At 33.5% G+C, this 14,370-nt stretch overlaps 1 protein-coding gene across 1 annotated transcript in view; it reads left to right on the forward strand.

The window, feature by feature from the left end:
* The window catches only part of dve (SATB1_N and homeodomain domain-containing protein dve), a 227,324-nt gene that overhangs the window by 87,989 nt on the left and 124,965 nt on the right, over positions 1-14,370 (forward strand). Inside the window, exon 2 of the mRNA XM_074137229.1 lies at positions 14,045-14,171. Within this exon, the coding sequence (XP_073993330.1) occupies positions 14,045-14,171 (127 nt within the window). The remainder of the gene's footprint in view (positions 1-14,044; positions 14,172-14,370) is intronic.

The following is a 14,370-nucleotide window of genomic DNA, read 5'->3' on the forward strand; positions in this document are numbered from 1 at the left end:
CATATCATATAGCTAAATAATTATGCAATTATGTACGTTTTTAAATCTATTAATAATAAACAATTTTTAAATAGATCTTTCGAAAAAAACCCATATTTTTTCATTATGAAACTTGCTACACTCCTTCTAACGACCACCTCCAAACAGCGGCCACTTTGCTTTCCCCCGCCAGTGTCCGTTATTGAGAGGTTCGACTGTATATGGAAACCAATTTGAACTTAAGAACTTAAATCAAGCATTCCTAACGTCTAAAATGTCCAAAAAAACTTTACAATAAAACCATTCTGCGCAATAGAACTAATGCTCCATGTTACGTACCCATTTATTGTGATCTAAAGTTACCTTCTCAAGATTTAGTCTCGGCCTGATGCTGGAAATTTCACTTACGCCTTTTTGTGCTTATCCCAAAAGCTCGTATCATTGCCTAGTTGACAACCCCTGTTGGCATCGACTGGGGTTGAAATAAATCATTCATCTGATTTACTTATTGCAGAATCAATTACATCTGTAGTTGTAAATTTAAGAATGAAAATTATTAGTATTAAAGACGCATCAACAATTGTTTCTCATTGACACCCGGAGGCTTCTCTGTATACTGCCAGCCTCCAGATAGTGTTCTCTCATTGCAGATGTTTATTGAGCTGTAGAGGCTCTTAGAAAGTGAAATTATGTGGGCAGTCAGCTGGCAACTCAGCACTTCAATGTGAGTTATTTTAATTGGATCATTTTTGGGCAGCATCCAAATTATTGCTTCATTCAATCTTTTCCTCCATTTTCTTTTTTTTTTTTTCTAATTTATGACCACTTCCTTTCGGTTCAGAATAATGTTCGGTTTTATCTTCTTTTTTTTAAGTAACTCGGAAAGGATTGTTTCATAGATATTGGGTAAGATAAATCTAGACCATTATATATAATTTTCTAAAGAAAGTGGTCTTACTTTTTAAGAATGTTGACTTATTTTTCAGTTTTAAGCAAAAAATACAAAAAAAACTTGTGGCTCATCCAACCGGAATAGCTTTTTTGCGCTCTCTTTCTCTCTCGTTAATGCGGTTAGGGTTTCCTTTGTTTGGTTTTATTGCTTGTTTTTTTGGTCAAAAGTTAGACAAATATGGAAATGTATTTGCGAAGGAAGTCATTTTAGGATTTATTTTCTGGATTTCTTTTTATGTTTGTTTGTAGTTGTCGTTTTGTTGCATAGCTTTGTTCTTTTTTTTCCTTTAATCTGGAATAAAATATTCTTCAACATTTTCTCCTGCTACGTATCATATAAAATCTTCATTCTTGGATTTTAATACTGAACGTTTAATCGTCCTAAACTTCATTAAGTTGGTTTTCCTGTTATTTCTTCAAGAATCTCCCTAGCAATAGATTCTTCTAGCTCTTTACAAATTGCTCGAAATAATCACAACACAAGAATTTGCTTTTGAATGTAACTTTATTTCCTTTTTTTAACTTAAGGCGCGTCAACATCTGGATTTTATTGGGGCGCAGTTTTTTTTTTGTTTTCACAGCTTTGCCTCTATGTTCTTTCGAAACAGTCAACACTATCGCATCACCGGAAGGTGAGCTGTAAGAAGCTTCTGGAAAGTAGAAAGAATCTACATGCCTGACAGCTGGATTTGAACTCGAATCGTCGTGAGAAGTCCAGTGTTCTTTAAACAACTGATTTAAAATCTCTACCTCTACTAGGCTTGGTTATTATGTTCGACATATTTGTCTGGGGAAGATTTGTATCTGATTTCTAGTTTAAGATGCAGGAAATACTTTGGACATGCCTCTAATGTGCATTCATTTCTGAGAATCCAATTTATTAGAGATAATCTCTTTGTTACATACATACTTCTCCGAGACTCGGTTAAATTTTGAAATTACTTGATTATGTCAACTTGTCACACACCTCTTTTAATTTGGTCATAATCTTTCTCTATAATTAATATTAATTGTGGAGCTTTTTTTCAGAAAAAGTCTACTGTTTCAGACTGTTGTCATGCTGCAATTAATTTTTGTAAAACCAGTGCTGTATCTAACCAAAATTTAGTAAATTGTTATTGGCTCCAACCCACTCCTTAAATCATTGGCTCCTCTTCCTAATCTTTTCCTTTACAATACCCCAATAAAATATTGTTCCTCTGTGAAAAACCTTGGTATCACTTTCGATCAAAACCTATCCTGGAAAAACCATGTTTCCCTAATCTCTCGTCGTTCCACCCATATCTTAAAGTAGCTTAATAGTTCCCGTCACCAATTAGGGACCCGACAACTCCTAGTTTCCTCTCTTATTTTCCTCCATTTCCACTATGGTTGCCTTAGTGTATAGCGCGGTCTTTCTGGTGCTATTGAAGCTAAGCTCAAGCGCATCTCATGAACTGCTTTATAAGATTTATTTTCAGCATTTCCCAAAGACTCCCGCATTTCACCACTGCTACGATGAGTTGAAGTGGCTTTTCTCCTGTCTATCGCCGCCAGTATTTTTTGGGCTTCATTCCTTTTCCAAAGTTATCCAATCTCAAAGGCCATCCTATATTTTTCAACTCCTTAAGTTTAAATCCTCGATCCATTCTAGTAATACCAGATCTCGCTCATCTGATCTCTATATTCCCTCACACCGTACCTCTTCCTTTGACAAATCCTTCCTTATACGTGCTACCTCTCTCTGGAACTCCTTACCATCATCTGTCCGCCATGCTCCTACCCTATCCATCTTTAAATCCCGTCTATTCAGTTATCTCCTTTCTATTCAGCTTCCTCCGAAATTCTAATTGTTTTAATTTATTTCCTTAATTTCTGCTGTTATTTTTATTTTCACTTTTTTGAAATACTTACGTATATTTTCTGTTTAATCACAGGCCAAACTATTAAGGCCTCTATTTGTACCTGTATTTATTCTTAGGGGACAATTGTCCCAGAATAATAAATATATTTTCTCTTCTATTCTATTCTAAAAATCCAAAGTTTGAATTAAGTTCTTCAGTTATATCTTTAAAAAAAAAAAAAAAATGGAGTACGTGTTTACACCAGATTGGGGAGGAGAAAGGGTCCGTTTAGTGTTTATGGAAATTTGTCTATTTCCACTTTTACAACATGTGCAAGTTCTTTACAGCGGGAAAAGTCATAAATTTTTTTACTAAAAGTTAAAGTTCACATGTTTTTTTATTATTTATGGTATAAAAACTTCGGAAATTAAAGCGTCATATCCGAACACATCCCTCCTGGACTCCTTAAAAGCTCTAAAATTGTCCCATCTCAATGAACAACTTAAATATATATTTTTTTCCCCATTTTTATGACAAAGCATAGAACATGACAAGATGGATGGGCTGGTTTCTTTTAAGTTTGTGCTGTCTTCAATACCTCTTTGGGCACATAGAAGAAGACACCTTTATAGTTAGTTTTTAAGATTTACTATCCATACGTTAGTCTTCAAGACTACATGAATATGTGACCAATAATAATGTAATGAAATAAGTGCTAAAAGCTTGTAAAAAAGAAATGTAAAAAAAGGAAGTTTATTTTTCTAAAGAACACACTTTTCTTCGTAGTTTATAAATCCAAAGGAAATACAGATTATATAAGAACATTAATTTTAAAGGAAATGAAGTAAAAATTATCTTATTTGGAACTAAAAAAACAACAAAAAACTTAACCGACTTATGCTATTTCCGTTAAGAAATATATTTGCAAACTTGATTCATTCATTAATACTTCTGCTCACTTCTTCAGGTGTGAAGTTTATTAAATATTGATTTCCTGTTAATGATATGAAAGTAATGAGGATATACTTCGTACTTTAAATGTCGTTTTAGTGAATGGCTTAACTCTCCTTTCTCCTAGAAGTGTAGTTAAGAAGCCTGTTGTTTTTTTGAATAAAAAGTTATTAATAATAATAATGTTTTAGCTTCCAGCACCGCTTGTCCGATGGTAGATAGTGCTGTCTTTAACGAAAAAACTCTATGCTGAGGCAGGCAATGCATATCTGCCATCTTCTAATCTGTCAAAATCTCCCTTTAGCTTGCACTTTAAATAAAAACTATCTCGCGCTTCACGGTAGCCGAACGGTTAGAGGCTAGATCCACAAAACCAAGATGTTTTTGTTGGTTTACTGGGTTCGATTCCCGGTCTGTCTTGGTTTTTATTTAGTAGTAAAGTATGTTTGCTAGTCACCTCAGTCCAGGACACCTAATTTTAAGCCCGTCTGAAGAAAAAGGCATTAATTTTCTTTACTTTATAAACCTGCGTGGCTTTTCCTTCGAACTTTTAAATAATAAATTTTTCTTCTATCTGAATGAAATTGAGTGCAATAGGTGATAAAGAAATCTATTGTTTTTTTTAAATAGATAACAGGAAATTATCATTTTTACCTACATTTACGGATAGTCTGTTCACTCGTCATAGTTAAAACTATCATAGTATTATTAAATGATATATTATTTATATTTCTATTGAGAAGTAATAAATGTTATACATAAGATAATTTACCGTTTAAAAAAACTTAATATTGTAACACTTTGTGTAATCGCCATAATGTTTCGCGTAACGTGTATTTCTATAATTTATCTTAAATAATCGTGAACAAACTGACATTAATAGAAATATTTCCGACATTTGTCATTTTAAAATGTCCAGGTAAACAGGTAAGGACATTATTATTATGATTATATTATCATTTTCACATTACTTTGGGTTATTTTATTTTTACTTTTTAAGTTAACTGAAGCGTTTGCAGATTAAGTAATGTTGAAATTATTACACTATAATGTCTAACAATTTTCTCTGCATGTTCGCTGTTAGGGGAAAATAATCTATAACTTTGTTGTCATAATATGTGCCAGCCTTACGTGAAAAAATTTAATTTCGAGGTTTTCTTTTGGCCGGAAATATCTGTTTCCAGATCACCTAATTTCGAAAACAATTTTAACAAATTGAAATAATCCCAAGTGTGTTTGTGGTGTGAACTGAAAATTTGCTTTAAGCCTTGACTTTAGATAAAAGTCCATATTGAGAACGACCTCGAATTAGCTCTCAAACTTTCTAGACCGGAAAGTACCCCATTTATCTTTCATTTGAATTTTTGATTGTTTGAGATTTACTCGAAAATAGTTTCCGACATATAAAACCAAAAAAAACCTTTTAATATTCACATTGTACAACATGTTGGACTGCACCTGTTAATTTTTATTTATTTATTTATTTATTTACAACCTGTACATATACATATTCATCAAGTAAATGTTTTCTTGATTGAGTTATGCACAGAGTGTAGGCTGAATCCTGGAGGATCCAGCGCCACAATCGGGAAGGCATGCTGAGAGGGGGCCAGCCAATGCTGGAACTCTAGAGGTTGGAAGGAAGTTTAGGAAATAGGTAAAAGGTCGCGTCGTTTCAGGCGTCGTGGAGGACTGTCGGGATAGGTTGTTGTGGAAAAGGCTTACGCTGTGGGATTAGGATGTATGGTTAGGCTATTATGGAAATTAGGAAAGCCGAAAATGTATTAGCTCATTGACGAATGGGATATTGAGGTCTTTATGGAGGATACCTAATAAGGAGCGTTGACGATACGCCGAAGTACTTTAGATTGAAAGGATTGGTTTCTTTGGATGTTGGAAGGTTTCGCAGAGCCCCACAGCTCAGCTCCGACACCTTATAATTAATAAATTTTTCTTTACAAAAAAAAAATAAATAAATCGATTCAGAATCGACAGAGGCTGAATTTGTACCATTTCATAATTATTTGTCTTTTATAATTTAAAATGTGGTTAGGTCCGACCCCCAGGCTAGATAATATATGCTTGATTTTATTCGTTTATTTACCACACGCATTTTTATTGTCTTCTCGATCGTTTTCTGACATTCATTCATTTTCAGTGTTAGATAAATCTGTTTGGTGCAGATATTTTGATTTCACTTACTGTCTCGCGCTACACTTGTTTGTTGTGACTTTCAGTGTATTCAAGGAGTCCAGTTCATGATGGAAACATAAGTGAAGTCGAAATCTCTACATCAAACTGATCTATCTATTTCTGATAGTGGATAAATGTTCGAAACCGGACAGGAGGACAATTAAATATGGTACTGTAATTAAAATTTATTATCATTTTTCTGGTAAAAAAAAGTGCGTTTTTTGGCAATTCTCAGATTGATTAGTGGTAGATTAAAAGTGTCAGTGAAAGATGCAGTTTTATAATGTGAACACTTTTAGAAATAATTCGATTATATTTTAGAAATTCTGAACTTAAAAACAAAAACCAAAAAAATGATTAGGTGGAAACCTCTGGAATTTTAGTAAGAAAAAGTCTAGCGAGTGTTTAGTACCAGATATTCTTTTTATTTGGAAGGAGAAGTTTGGGGATTACATAATACCAGTGATAGAGGGGATAAACCGGGTAATAGCCGTTTTAACAAGGCTAAAAAGTGGTTATCAGTTTTTGCGGTAAGAACAAAAAAAAAAGGCGCCAAGTTTTTAGTATTTGCGGCAAAAAAAAAAGCCAACATTATTGTTTATTAAAAATTTAGTGTTCACAAATTTTCCATAATTTAGTAACTTGGGATTAACCTTAAATAAAAACAGAATTTAAATTGAGGCTTTTTTCGTTTAAGCGGATGTAATAAAACTTTATCTAAATTGTTAAGCGCAACTCGCGCATGATTCATCTGGGCTTCTTCTTCTACGGCTAATGTGTCTGTCACAATTTTATTAGAATCCTAGATAGCATGGGTTTGAAATAAAGGATTTTGCTTTCATGTATTTAGGGATTAATCAGGACTTATATTGTACAGAAGTGCTACGTGTTCAAACGAGAAATGCAATTTATTTTCTAAAAGTTGCAATGAACTATACAGGGTGTTCAGCATAAGACTACGGTAACTTCGGGAGGCGTTTCATGCCATCATTTGCAACAAAAAATTCCATATAAAGTATGGCTCGATTCTGCTCCGTTTTAGAGATATTTTTAATTTTATGTTTTTTCAAGGTGTTACTACTTTTTAGCAAAAAGTTGTCTGTATTTCTCAAACTATTATAGCTGCAGCAATTTCAATAAGCTCATTACAAAGAAGGTTAAATTTCCTTTTAAATAAGCTAATTTGTATTCCAAAATAATAATGTAAGTTTTATATTTTTGAATATAGTTCTTAAATAAATAAATTATTAAATTACACGTTTGCAAAAAATCGTACTGGATTTGATGATTCTGATCAGTTATATTCTTATGGTAGGTGAATTCCTTTCATGTCGACGCTGTTTTGAGGCCTACTTTTTTGCTATTAATCACAGATTTCTGCATCAATTTTTAACATAACCCCAATTATTGTATACCGTTCGAAAGGTGATCGTATGTAGATGTTTTTCCTGAATAGTGCACGGTTTTTTCATATAAAATGTTTTTAAGAAAAATGAAGTCAAAGTTTTTGGAAAAAATTAGAAACTTGCTATTTCTTATGTTTGGGCCACAATTTGAAATACTTTATATTATTATTTTGGAATACAAACTAGCTTATTTAAAAGGAAATTTAACCTTCTTTGTAATGAGCTTATTAAAATATCTGTAGCTTTAATAGTTTGAGAAATATAGACAGCGTTTTTGCTAAAAAGTAGTAACACCTTAAAAAACATAAAATTAAAAATATCTATAAAACGGAGCCGAATCGAGCCTTACTTTATATGGAATTTTTTGTTGCAAATGATGGCATGAAACGCCTCCCGAAGTTACCGTATTCTTATGCTGAACACCCTGTATAATAAGGACAAGGCTGCCAATAGCGATTTAGTGAGGGCGCTTTCTTAGCTACTTCTACGCTCCTACATCATCTGATCTTATTTCAGCAGTTTAGGAAGTGGTAAAAAAAATTTGAATAAATTAAAATTTCTTTGAATTATCTAAGCTCGTCCTCTCTATCAGACAAATGTCTCATTTATTGCAAAAGACTATTATTAAAAAGTATGTTTGCATGTTAATGGTGACCATTACTTTATGAACTTGTTTAAATAATAACAGGCCCTCTCCTTAAAAAATAAGAATGTATTAGTGAATAAGACTAATAATTATACATGAACATGACGGGGGACAGATGTGGACAAGGTCACGACGATGGCAGGCGCAGCTTACCGACTGGAGACTTGAATGCAACAGTTCGAATGCTATCCAATATCCTAATTTAGGCAGCTAGCTGTTTAACTTACTTATTTATGCAATAAGTTTTTTTACCTATTACTGTTTAGGTTCAGACGAAAAGATTTGCCGGATGCGTCGTGTGTTCGTTTTTCTTTTGAAGATGGTCGATTCTTTTTTTGTTTTTTTCTTCTTATTGGTCGATCTCTTGGTAGCAAATTTTCTACAGCTTAAGAACACGCCTATGTTAATGCTTAACCTTTATTGCTTTCCTATCAACTACATCTCGGGAGAAGGAAAAGCCGGATCTTCGTTTCGCAGTACAACGCTTAAGAAAATCATTCTGTACAGTGCCTAGACGCGGTTCAACCCGCAAAACATCTTTTCGAAAGCCAAAACCCGTTATTGAGGATGACGTTTGGAGTTTTACGAAACTTGATCATATTATTTATCATATTGCTTGCCCACAATTTTGTTTCCCTTCCTCTCTCCAATCAACGTCCAAAAAATTGATTGAGGAGGTTCAATTAAAGTTCTCCCTTGACCAGCATACTCTCGTTTAACGGATTCTTCGAATTTCTGAATACCATGAAACCATAATTTCAGAATACAAGAACTTGCTCCTTGTTTTTTATTTTACAAAGATCTGCTGATAGTAAATTGTGCTTATTTCGATTGAATTTAACGAGCGTTTAGGTTGATAGTTTATGGAATTTTAAAATATTCCTTCTGGAACTCCCAAAACTTACTGGACAAACTAGTAATTGGATAGAAAATTTAACTTTTTCATGGAAATCAAGTCCTAACTTAGTTCAAGAAAATCTTGTACGAAAAACTGACGCTGTCCCCTCTAACAATTCTAATTTTATATATTAAAAACTGGATTTTTTAGTTTATATTTATTTGTTTATATTTACTTTATTTATAAGCAAAATCATTGTAATTGATTGCCGCCAAGTAACTTAAGAAAAAAGTAAATCTCCAGTTAAAAAGATTGTTCGACCCCAAATACTAGGTTCCATAAAACTCGATCATAACAGAAACAAATTGTCTCTTCGATTACAATCGATACAAAACTCACTGAAAAAAAAAAGAAGTCTAAAATAAAACTGAAAATATTCCAACCTACTCGCACTCACTTCAGCGGAAATTGTACCTGCTCTCCTGAACAAAAAACTTCCTAGTCCCAGTTATCTAGTTCGGGTTTTCCGAATTCCTGACAATGCGTGTATCCTTTTTCTTTTTTAATTTTTTTTTTTTTTATCACCCATCATCTCATGTGCTATTAACTTCGGAAATAAATTGTTTTAAATGACATTATCAAGTCCTCACCTTGTTTGCCCAGTTGTAACACCATAAAGCCCAACTGCGTATTTTCAGACAATAACATTCCATGTGTCTTTCTTAGGAACCCAATTATAGCAACGTTAGTTTAGTATTTTGATAGCTATTGTAACACTTAACGCTATAAGCGATTGCAGCTTAAACGCTGCTTGTCTTTTAACGTCGTGTGTTTATATTTGGTTAATGACGCACGAAGTAAATTCAGGATTTTTTCTACAGGATAAGGGAAACAAATCAAGGAGGCTGTGATTGCTCCTCGTAATTTTGTTGCTAGTATTTCATTGGCTACGTTTTATGAAAAACAATTTAGTTCATTATTATTTTGTTGTTAAATTTCTCTTGTTTAAAAACAAAAATCCTCCAATGATAATAAATTTTACCATTTTAATAATTCTAATCACCTAACCGTTATTCTGGGTATTAGTGTTAATTGTAAAAAGAACCCATCCAGATGAACTAGTTAAAAATATTATAGTGGTGAGTTAAATTGTCGCACGTGTCTTTGTGGTTACTTTAAACAGCATCATCATTATCATCATCATCGTCATCATCTTCTTCATCTCATCTCTTACAATATATATACCCGTTTCATCGTCAACCAAGGAGGTCAACTGGAGTCAAATGAACAAGACGGGGGTACTTTAATCATTGGGAATGTCGTGTTCGTTTTATAAAGGAGACACAATTAGGTATTGCAGCAGTCATTCGAATAATGTTGGTTCTTTTTTTCTTTTTTTTGTACTCCTTATTTTTAACATGACCACTATCCCACTGGAATAGTGGTGTACATTAATATAGCACGCAGGCACCCTGGTCTCGCCCCTAGCTCCTATATGGGGGGGATTTCATCAACATGACGTAACGCTTTAGATTATATTAATTAGAATTTTATACATATATATGTAGTTCATCGACTAAAATATCCATCGTTCACTTATTCCTTGTTATTATCACGTAGAACAGCTTCCTGAGATTATCCTCTAACTTTATTCTGGTTCCATATTAGTGTAATCTTGATCCTGACTAATACGGAGGTGGTAACGCCATAGAAACGAGCCTAACTTAAAGCGATCGCTGTTTTAAACTTTGCTTTTTGTTTTTATTCAAATTGGATGTTTTAAATCTTAATTTCTTTTTGCGCAGAAAAGTATAATCATTTGAAAAATGCTTAATTTAAATCTAAGTGCACAGATTTTATTTTGAGCATTAGTAACCCAAAAAAGTCTTCAGGGCTTTGCTGCCTTGTTGGAAGGATCCTGTGGAAGAAGTAAATATGAGCAATATGGTTTTGGGGACGAGAAGATGGTTACGATGAATGGGGTTAGTTTATGGTGGTAGATGTTGTATTGGGTATTTGCTAGGAGGAGTCTTTAGGAGTCTTTGTGGGATTGTTAGGTTTAAAAGAAGTGAGGATTATTGACTAATACTGCTTTTTTTTTTTAGATTCTAAGGATTCATTTTCTGTTTTTAGATTTGAATACGTTTTGGTTGCGGTGGTTCCGCAGATTTCTAGCCTTAAGTTGTCTTCTCTTTCGCGGTGTTAGAGATCCTAAAGATTTGATAGGCCATCTAAAGTGCAATATAGTTTAGTCCCCAAAAAGTGCACACTATGTTTACTGCAGTCCCTTGACACTAAAAACACAAAAGAAAAATTGTTTTATTCATTAATTTGTAAACGTGCCGTTGAACACAACCATTATTTTACGAAATAAAGATTGACTGTTTGTGTTTTGAGCCTTCGGTTCCTTATGAGGCACTTGTCGTTAGTACAGACCAAGGGAGCGCACATAAAAACTTCTTTACTACAAAAAGTGCATTTGAAAAAAACACATCGGAAAGTAAATGTGGAGCCATGAACCTTGCATCGTGGATTTAATTCGAATTATAATAATAATAATTAAAAGAAACTTCCCCAGTTGTCTTATAAAACAAAATAAATGTCCAACAATGGGAAAAACCTCGTTGAAAACGCGATTTCCTTGCGTACAGAATAAATTTAATGTTACTTAATAGGCATTGCACTGCTTGAAATCCTTGTTAATTAAAAATTATCTCAAATCCCAGAATGTAATTAAAAAGAATAATGTTATTATTTTAATGATATAAAATGTGAAGTTAATAATCCATAAACAAAAAAAGAGAGAGACAGAGGTTATTGTTGACGAAGGGGCGGTAATTTTAATAACAGGTTTCAACATGTTCTTCTGCTTCTACATTTTCCTCTAAAAATCTTGATCATGCGCAAGTATAATCGCGTAATTTTTGCTCTTTTTTTTTCTTCTGCTTGTTTGTGAGTTACAGCGTTATCAACGACCATCTTTATAACCATGTTTCGCTATAAAATAATTGTCGTTAGCTTTTGTATTTTTCTTTTAATTTTATTTAATTTCCTTTTTTCTTATTCGTGTTTGCCCGTGTGACAATGAGGGTTCCTCCACACTATAAAGAGCGGGTTGCGTTAATTTTACATCCTTCCTTCTCCTTTTGCTGAAAATTATTTTATACCATAATAATCATCAATTTTATGACTGAATTATGTTATGTCCCCTTCTAAACTTATTTAGTAGTGTATTGTTATAAAAATATGGCAGTTTCTATTCGGTATCTCATGTGGCCATTTTGGAGATTGGCTCATTCCGTTTTATTGGTGTCTAGTTTTTTTTACAATATCTGAAATTATTTTCTTTCTTTCAAATGTAAATTGCTTTCAACTATCCTCATTATGTAATTTTTCCCAAACAAAAGCAATCGCAAGCTTGCGATACACTTTGAAGATAAAGCGCGGATGATTTATTTCGATTAGAAGAAGGGTCTTGGTTTCCAAACTTCCTGAGTGAACTTACATTGACTTGTGCAAAGTGTTAGGCAGCGTCTGTTTCTCTAATTCGTCTTCTTTTATTTGAAGTCAACTTAAGCAATTTAATTTTATACTAAACTATACTCTCAGACGCTGTAAAAAAAAAATACTGTTACTTCTTGCTAAGATAAAATATTGTGATTTTAATGTTTCAAGCTCAAGGGGGTCCTCTATTTAAAATGTGGACCGTCACTTTTAAAAAAAATTAAATTTTATTTTATTTTTTGGTGCTTTTTTGGCATCGGCTTCCGCCATACAGCCAGAGTCGTCTAGCTGCTTATCACTAGAATATCACTCACTCTCCATTCTTACTTATAAATACATTCGCTTCACACATTCATCCCTCTACTATATACAACTATTTACATACTACAGCTAATGGATGGATCAGTACTCTATATTCCTGCCATCCTTATAGCAGGAAATTAAAATCACGTAATCCTTCTCTAATCATTTTCTTGCATCCATTCTATAACTTTTAAATACATTCATATTTCATTGCTAGCTCTGCTACAGATTTAAGCACATAGATGTTGCTGGAGAATATTATGTCTTCGTAGCGAAATGGTGTATCTAAATACCTGTATATGTCGTCAAACATTCGTTTCCTTTCTACCACATAACGTGGACATATTATTATTATATGTTTGAAATCCTCCACCTCATTGCAATCTACGCAAAGAGGAGACAGGACCTTCTGTTGATCCTTTGTAGATACGATCCGCACACAGCGTGGTTCGCTGTCAGCCTGCTTATTGTCGTAACAACCCATTTATTCAGTGACTGTTCCCTTAAAACCATGGTTGCCTAGGTAACTTGATCTGCCATAGCTTTATAGAATCTCCCTTTATTACCATTACTGTAATCTGTCTGCCACTTTTTTGTAGTGCTGCAAATTGAATTTTATTTTTGTAAGTATTCCATTTTCAGAAATTTAGGTTTTGATCGAAATTTGTTCGTTTCCTTAGGCCCTAGGGGCTAGCCTCTAAATTGGAATCCTCATAACTAACCTATAAAGGAAAGTACTTAACAGAGTATACAGCCACAATGGTCCAAACGTCTAAAACTATTTACAAATTACGCTCTTCCAATGATATCCACCATTAAGACCTCCTAGTTTCGTACTATTCCGCTCAGATTTAACCCATCTGCACATCCTAATCCTGTACAGTCAAGTCCTCTCTTCCACTTTCCACTCCCGTACAATTCACCGGTTGTTATTTGATACAACTCTCGCGAGGAGAAACCTGTATTATTTGTAATCCAGTTAGCAGAACTCTTCATGGGCAGTTCTAGCACCTTTCATTGCGTCCAAGCGAGTATCATGATCCCTGAAAAACTGTTAGTTAAAAAGTTTTAATAAACATAAACTCTTGACAACAACCTAGTCTCGAGTTCGAAAGTTTGGCAGAAAAAAGAATTGTAAATTGTGACTGAAGTTGAAAATATTATTAATACAATTTAACAGTTTGTTCCTTAATTTTTCTTTTTTTAAATTCTTTGTAACTAAGTTCATTGCATTTATCTTCAATTTTACAGCAGCAAAAATTAATAATTAACCCTATTAATAATAATCCAGAGCATGCATCAGCTCTCTTCTTGTGGACTAAATATGAACACCTTACTTAAAATCAAAGTTTCATTCACTTTATTTTTAAATAACTCTATTTTTTCTTTGGTTTTGAAGATAATACTCCATTATAGTAATTACTTCTAAAGTACTTTGTTTATTTTGCAGAGTGAAGCATTGGAACTGACAACCACTCGGGACAGACCTTCGAGTCCAGAACCACCGCCCAGTCCGCGGATCGTACAGCCACCTCCGCCGCCTTCGCCACCTTCCTTTGATGATAAAGCTGTTTCAGGTGAGTTTTTGTAAAACTATGTCCTGTGTATCAACAGGAAACAGGACCTTTTCGTTCCGGAAAAGTGCCAGCACTGGTCTTGGCCAGATTTTGGAAGTTAATTTCCTAAATAATACGAAATCAGAATTACTGTTGTCATAAATTAACCCCATTGACAAGGAATTTAAAAAAATCTTATAAGAGAAATTAAATACAAAAA

The sequence above is a fragment of the Rhodnius prolixus genome, unplaced genomic scaffold (assembly GCF_049639745.1).
Source record: "Rhodnius prolixus isolate KJV_2025 unplaced genomic scaffold, Rpr scaffold_5, whole genome shotgun sequence".
Classification (NCBI taxonomy): Eukaryota; Metazoa; Arthropoda; class Insecta; order Hemiptera; family Reduviidae; genus Rhodnius; species Rhodnius prolixus.